The sequence below is a fragment of the Ipomoea triloba genome, chromosome 5 (assembly GCF_003576645.1).
Source record: "Ipomoea triloba cultivar NCNSP0323 chromosome 5, ASM357664v1".
In the NCBI taxonomy this organism is placed as follows: Eukaryota; Viridiplantae; Streptophyta; class Magnoliopsida; order Solanales; family Convolvulaceae; genus Ipomoea; species Ipomoea triloba.
In genome coordinates, this window is record NC_044920.1 from 12686589 (window position 1) to 12694909 (window position 8321).

General features: G+C 34.1%; 1 protein-coding gene across 1 annotated transcript; it reads right to left on the bottom strand.

Moving 5' to 3' along the window:
• Positions 1–840: 840 nt before the first annotated feature.
• Positions 841–7943, bottom strand: LOC116020056 (diacylglycerol O-acyltransferase 1A-like). The gene is made up of 16 exons (XM_031260514.1): positions 7446–7943; positions 6729–6809; positions 6476–6549; positions 6310–6385; positions 6070–6137; positions 5540–5663; positions 5070–5156; positions 4591–4692; positions 4370–4506; positions 2958–3039; positions 2822–2842; positions 2363–2425; positions 1667–1714; positions 1525–1587; positions 1391–1444; positions 841–1230 (listed from the first exon to the last, which is right to left on the bottom strand). The coding sequence occupies exons 1-16, from the start codon at positions 7830–7832 to the stop codon at positions 1126–1128; spliced, it is 1572 nt and encodes a 523-aa protein (XP_031116374.1). The 5' UTR covers positions 7833–7943; the 3' UTR covers positions 841–1125.
• Between the last annotated feature and the right edge of the window lie 378 nt (positions 7944–8321).

Genomic DNA, 8321 nt, shown 5'->3' on the forward strand with positions numbered 1-8321 from the left:
TCACCGTCCCACCAATTTCAGCTATAACTAAATAGAGGACGAGTAAAAATGTGCCAGACCACACCTCGCACGCATGAGAACAGAGCGAGCTGGCGGCACGGGCATGGGATTCCCCCTTTTTTTTCTCTCCATAATATTTCAAAGCCTCCAAAAAGGTTGGTATTTAAAAGAAGGGAAAAGTTCTTAAAAAGCAATGTCAAACAAGAGCTATTAAGAAACTACACCATTTTGAATGTTTTATCCAACAATATTATGAAAATAATACATTACAAATGTTATTAAACATAATCCACCAGTAGTAACGTATATAACTTTATTTTTATTAATATATAAAAGAAGCATTATGAACCTATTATAAAATGAATGAAAATGCATTTAGTTTTATTATTTGAACTCTAAAATTTAAATTTACTGACATATAAAATAAATATTACAAATGTAAAGCATAATGATGTTATTAAATATAATGCACTAGTTGAGAGTCAATATAAAATATCATAATTTTAATAAATATTACAAATGTAAAGCATAATGATGTTATTAAATATAATGCACTAGTTGAGAGTCAATATAAAATATCATAATTTTAAATCAGAATCCACTATGCAAGGTAGATCATAATTAGTCAATATAAAACATCATAATTTTAAACCAGAATCCACTATGCAAGATGAATCCTGGTCCATAATACAATTCAACACCTTCCATTCTTCCCTTGAAGCAACGCATCATGTAGACTAGTCAATTAGACAATCAGTCATACAAAGCGGCAAAACTTTTGCAAAATGCTGACAATTCAGAAAACTAGCAGCCGATTTTAAAGAAAAAATGAATGAAAAATAAAACCCAAAAAAATAAAAAAATTCTTTAGATTGAATCATTTACAATGTCTCCCTAACATGGTAATACAACATTGATCAAGTATATGTTTCAACCCCTAAAGCAAAAAGTACATTCTTTTTTGGACCAAAATTTTCTTGTATTATCAAAGTGTAAGATATGATGGCTGAACAAGCTCAGTAAGCACAAGTAGTGATGCAGAGTAGTTGCGCCGCCACTTGATGGCTCTGCATTTCGTTCTGAGCTTGTGGCGGGAGGGATCTCATAGAATTCACTCAGTTGGTTTCAGCTTTCGCTGCCTTCTGAGTTCATCAGGTCATGGTAATAGAGGAGGACACACATGGGTTGACCGAATACGCTGAAGAAGCACCAGAACACCATATTGCCCACCTGGAAATAGTTTTGAAATGATTTTTAACATGGGAGAACTTGGTGTTGACTGTTAAGAGAACTAGTGCAGTTATAATTCTCAGGCAATTGAAGGACAGGTAATGTGATCGAGCTTGAAAGCAGACAGCGAAACTCTAGCATGTCGTTTAAAGCAACGTACCATTGAACTTCTGAACTTGTTTTGCAAAAAATTTGTCAGTATGACAAGAGGAACCTGATTCACAGATGATATCAGTATGTATATATAATTCCGCTCATTTTCAAATCAGACAAATATTTTTATGGGATACTTACCTGAAACATAATTCCAATAAATGCCCAGAACTTGAAAATTTGACAAGGAACAGCAATACAAAGCTGCAAGAAACAACATTTTATATGCCACTATAGTGCCAAATATTTTAAATTTTACAACACAAAAGGAAAAGCAGCATACCTCATGGAAAATAGCAGATACAAGAAAGGCAATCAAAATTGCAACCCCCTGCATGAAGTATTAACTTTGAATCACAAAGTGCTGGTTGAATCAACCAATTTATCATTTTGCACATTATGACTCAATAAAATCATAAAGTGGAAAACCATCTAGAGCTGAGGTTATTTTTGCTGAGCCGTTTCAAGAGAGCATTTAATGAATTTCTGAATAACAAAAATAATATATAGACGACTATAAAGCAAAACGCCAATAACCTCAAGAGCGATTTAGAGCTCTAATTCTTCTTCCATGTAATTAGTGCATAACTTTATAGGGCTGGAACTCTAGGTAACCGATCTATCCTACATTGTAATAAAACATAAATAGAAGATAACTGCTCCCTACAGTTGAGTTGCCTTCAAATAGTTGCATGTGAGAGAGAGATGTTCCACATACCAGACCTATGAAGTGCCTAAAGATTAGATCGGGTCTGGCAACCCACATTTTATGTTTAAATAAACTAACTAAACTAAGACTTGTTTAAAAAAACAAAAAAAACAAAAAAAACAAAACAAAAACTTAAACTAAGGCTTAATCTCAAGGTTGGCTACATCCTATTTTCCAAATATCATAAATTCATTCCGATAACAGAAGAAGCAACAATGACAAATTGATGGTAGCAAAGCAAAAGCCTGAAGTCTAAACAAATTGGCTTACCTTTGGTATGCCATTTCTCAAGCATGGGAAATAAAGATGGCGAACCATCCACTTATGAACAGGCTGCAATTATCAAAGATATTCTAATTACTAAGGAAAGATGATAAAAAAACACCAATGAAAAAGCATAACACTTAATAACATGATTCTACTAAACAACATAATAACCAATTACTTTTAGCACTCAAATCTCTTTTTATGTAAGATAGACTTAGAGGTACAAAACCATTCTCCATTCTCTCTTAACTTATTAATAGCAACAGATGTACAACCCAAAAGTATTAAAGAACAGCACTTAATGCGCTCAATTCAAATATGCAGGAGAATGAGGAGATTGCAAATAAAGTAGGGTCCCAGCATTTACGTAACTTAAGAGATTATAACTCAAATTATTTTACTTATTTTGGAAACAATGAAATACATAAGAAAACTGATTCATAGGATAAGTAGATAACATACCATATTCCACATTCTCCAGTACTGGTTACAGCAGCCGTGTCAGAGCAATCAAACACAATAATGGATCAAAACCTCTAATTAGTTATGCAATAAATAGATTGTAAAATAATAATGGACACACACATATCCAACTTACCTCATCAATTGTTTTTGCATTCCACCAATCTTTGTAAAACTCACGATCACCAAATCGCAGAAGTTCTGCAAGAATATTTAGCCTGCATAACAGTAGTACGTTAAAGTCAAGTATTCCATTCTTTTCCAAAGCAACCATACATGATTAAGTTTCAAAATATCTAATGACTGTGTATAAGCTGAACCCAGAAGATTAAAAGCGATAGCTGGTCATCATAAATCAATTAATGTAGAGATAAGTTAACTTTTGGTGTTCTTGAAAACACCAATAAAAATAAAACATATATCTCCCTGCCCAAACTGGCATCCATTCCATTGTCTGCCTGGATTCACAGATCTCTTGCCTTTACTCAAGTTAACACAAATCTTTTGGAATGCATAGGGCAGGGAACAACAATCTGATTTCAAATAGAATTATATGCTTATAGGCAACCTCTTTAGTCAAAGGCATGAAGGAAGAAAAATGAGTTTGGAGTTTGGACATTAATAATATTCAATGACAATAGAAATGATGATTTGTGGAAACTGGTCCTAATTCTAATGTTCAGGACCTAAGAGCAAAAAGAGGGAAAAAAATGGATGATTCTTTTTCCAGTCACTATTTAATTGCCACTTGCAAGTAAAAAGATCACAATTGTTCAAAAAGTTATGAAAGCTTTAGCACCACCAGTAACACTATTATTCTTCTTTTGTGAATCGCTCTTCATTTTTTTTTCATTGTTTTGAAGTATATATGAATTTAATTGCAAGTAAAAAAATTCACTATTGTTCAAAAAGTTATGAAAACTTTAGCACCAACAACGTTATTATTCTTCTTTTGTGAATCATTCTTTATTTTCATTCATTGTTTTGAGGTATATATGATGGGACTAATGAAGTAGTAAATAGAAAATTAAAACTCACAGCCACTTTAGAGGAGGTAATCTGACTATTTTGAATAAACAAATCAGTGCAGGTGATAAAATTGTGCACACCAGTTCTTTTGACACATTCATTCCATTTTTCATAAGGAGATAAAAATATACTCATACATAATTAGAATCACACTACATTGATGTAATGGAGGAATGGATCTGTGATTTTGTGTTGAATACTAGTTAGGCAGCCTAACTTTATGCCAGAAAATATTAGACAGAGAAGAAGCAAGGTCTCCGAAATATGGTCAAAACTGCTAGGTAGATGGATGTGTGGGAATGCAAAAAGTGAACATATTAACACTTACACATTTGGTTTAATCAAGTAGTTGTTTTTTAAAAAAATATAAAAATATATTTATAAAATTTGTCAATCAATGGAAATGGGAATAATGGAATTCCGATGCATGTCCATTACCTAGAAAGGGGTGTAACTTATCACCAAGCTAATATTTCTCAATAGTTGTTAAAAATAACAAAACATTTAAATGAAGCATACCATAGATGAAAGAAGCAGTAGAACATGCAGAGCCAGACATATAAATTTGGAACTGAAAGTTTCAAGACCCTCTCTATAGCATATAAAAGGTTTCCTTGCAAGGGATGCTGTGAATTTCTCACAATTGGGTTGATATACTGCATAAGATACAAACTATCAGTACAATTCTGATAATATAAGAAGTCCCTCTTGAATTAGCATTTGAGAGAAGTGTTAATCACCTGTTCAATGATAAAACCCATGAGTCCTGTAAATATTATCAATTTGATTAGTTGACGCACCACCCAACCCTTCCGAATGCAAGGAGACCGTGGATAACTCAGCTACAATAACAATGCAATAGTTTGGAGATAGTAAAAATCCCGAACTAGAAAAAAATAGTTAAGTGTGTAGAACCAATCAACCAATTGTTGACAAGATCTCAATAAATATATAACTGAATCAACCAATTACTGACAAGGAATTTTCTAATTCTGGCGTCAGATCATAAGAATTTGTTTGGAATAACAAGTACATGAAGAAACACAGTTTTTTGGTAAGTAATGCATCACAACCATCAATATTTGCTAAAGTACGCAATTCAACATACTCCCAAAAGAAGGATGGATTAAATAATGCATTTGCAGTTAATTTATGACATGAAAAAGGGATAAATTCACTTATCTTAAGGCTCATTCAAGGAAATCTTAAGTGGACTCACCTGATAACATAATGTTGGAGCAACCATAAAGTATGCTAAGCTTTTGAAGCTAACCTCATAAGCATAAATTGTGCCTGGAGTATCCCCCTATACAAGAAACATCAAACTAAGAAAATTTTGATATTGTTTAAGAAAACATATTGAACATTGGTGAACAAATGGCATGAAGCACAAAATAAACTTAATAATTTCTAAGCATCCTCTTAAGAAAGAATGGTTTAACTAAGAAAGCAAACTGAAGAAATGGCATGAAACATGAAATGCACTAAATAATTTATTGGAGGCTTTTGAGTTTAATCCCAGGCGTTTTGATGCAAAATCACAATGCCTGGTGAAGAAAATCAAACGTAGCATTGATCTGGCATTGAATTACTCCAGCCTTACTTCCAAAATGTAGTTTCAATGGGCACAATACAATTTAGTATTTACGATGGCATACAAATAGGGGAGGAAGTGAGCTCTCACTTTACCTTGTCAAGTGATTTTGCAAGTGCTCTCATATCATGGTTTGAATGAGCATATGAAACCAGTTTTAACCATACGATGCAAGCAAAAAGCATCAAGGTGACACCTGATGGAAAAGTAGAATCACACCTGGACAATTCCAAAAGTGACTTAAAATATTTTAAAGGATATCAGCTACACAACGTTAGTAGAGATGAATTTCTTGTTCTCACAACTGTTAGGTTCCAGTAGTTAACTTAGTATGTTTAGTATATTTGTTTTGGAGCAGTTAGCCTACACGTGAGAGGAAAATAATTAATAGGTCGCTTTTCCAGGAACCTAACTTGTGACTTTGTGAGTACAAAATTAAGCACAAGGCTTCTTCAACTGCCAGTCTGTGATTCACCCCTATCATGTCAGAAATTTTGCATTATAGCATCATCACTGGTAGCACAATGATATCCAGTATTTACAGTGATTGAGGCAAAGCATCAAGTAGGATAAAATTCTGTCCTAAGACGAGGTAAACTTAAAAGCTAAGAAGTAGAGAACTAACCATAGAATGACAAGAACAGGATAGAAGATGACAGTTATCATTATTATTATGTGTAGAGTAACTGCAACCTGCAACACTACAGCAATGTTACAACATGAAAATGAAAAAGTATACGAGGTTACTGGCTTCTAACAATAATTTACATCAATTAATCACAGCCTTTAAATCTATGAACCAATTCCATTTCTCAACAATATCTAAGGATTCCAACACACCAAATAAATGGTAATGCTAACTTACTGGATCAGTTATATACTTCTTCTGGACAAGCTTCTCAACAAGAAAGGCAGCAAGAGGGAAAACCGGGAGGCTAAGACTGACTCAAAAAAATACATCCAAATTTCAGTTTTTGGCTACAGAATGACCAGTATGAAATTCCAAAGAGAAGGTTTGAGATAAATATTACCAGCACATTAGAAGTGGCCAATCCCTTAGTGATTTTGAACTAAACCAAAAGCCAGCACTCATTAACAGCCCATACTGCAATAGTAGTCATAAATTTGTCATCTACCAGTCAATTATCTAAAGCGTTCTCAAATGTTTACTATGATGTCAAAATGAAGCAAGGAAATCCAAATGGAGGATGCAAACAACTACTTGACAAAACAACTATAGTCTTTAGCAGAACAAATCAAAGAACTCATAAAAGAGAGGCAAACCTTCATCAAATTCTCAATGATCAATCTGCTATTTACAGCAACAAGCACCACTATGCAAAGATTGAAGAGACCTGCATGGCTCTAATATAAGATGCAAACAACCAGTTAAAATTACAAATCACGATACTGAGATTGTATGAAGATTAGCATTTTAAGAATTACTCAGAGCAAAGGTTGATTTATTTGGGTCATTCTATCACACAACATTTTGGCATCCAATTTGGGAACAGCAAAAATATACTTATCAAATGAATTTATCATTTCCAAACTGCAATTTACCACTGCTACTTAGATCCACCAAGACTTTTCATTATTATCCACCAACTTTGAATCTCCCAGGAACCAGGATTTCTCAAAGATAATCGCAAACAAACAGTCATCTAAAAAAGGCATACTAAAGCATTCTAAATAATAGAGAAATACGTTAACTCCTGTGGAAAGTTGAGACCACTGACTAAAGATACAAGGCATAATTTAATTCAAGCTCAAACTCCAGTTCCAATTGCTTTCCTAGTGGTACAAGCAAGATTTTTCAAGTTGCGTTGCAGCTATAATTCCTTCTGATATTAACATCTTTAGCCTAAAATATTGCAAATTGACCCACTTTTCTGTAAAATGAAATGAATACATACAGGAATTGATAAAGTTTACTGAATAAAAATTTCCGGCAGAAGTTAACTGAAAATTGAGGTCAACAGCAAGATGAAGAATACATGCCTGTTTAAAAATGGCGTCAGAGCTGAGGGGGCTCTCCTTGTTTCGACGGTGAGCCGGCGAGGAAGGCCTATATGCAAATTCAAACGTTACGGTATTATCAACTCCTCCGCCCACACCGCCATTTGCAACTTTGTGATCATTCCTCTCTTCCCTTGGATTTCCATCGCTGGGCTCGCCTCCGGATTTATTCAGCTCAGTCTCAGATTGCAATCCCCCGCCGCCGCCCTCGATCTCGTTCTTATCCTCAGAGCCATAGACTCCACTCTCCGCCGCCGCCGCCGTCGAACTCCGCCTCCTCCGTAGCCCCTGGTTGAGATCAGTACCACCTTGAATCTCACCATCTTCGGCGCTCGGAACCGTCGTTCCGACACACTCCGGCGACTTCATGACACCACCCTCACCGCCAATTGTTAACTGTAGAGAGAGAAACTAATGCAGAATCGGATGCATTAGAGAGAGAAATAGATGCCAAAAGTATTCCCCATTTTTGTATCTGTAATTTTCATGCAACAAAAAAAAAAAAAANAAAAAAAAAAAAAAAGTCTCTCATCTATCAAAAGGTGATGAGTGATTGGGCGACATTTCGTGTACCGATTTCGATTCGTTGATTAAGGCGGTTCAATTTGTCTTTTTCTTCAATGATTTAATTATTGCGAAAATGTTTTTTTACCCAAATCAAAATAATCATTATGATTTGTAAAACCTACAATTCAAATTGATGAGTTGTTATTAAAATAAAAAAATAAAAAAATACACTCATTCTTTATAAGGTAGTATGTGTTATACAATTTTTCAATTTTTTAGTTGACAATGAGTTGTTATTTAATACGATTAATTTTAAAATATTAATCCTTATATGGACATTATGTGGTAATG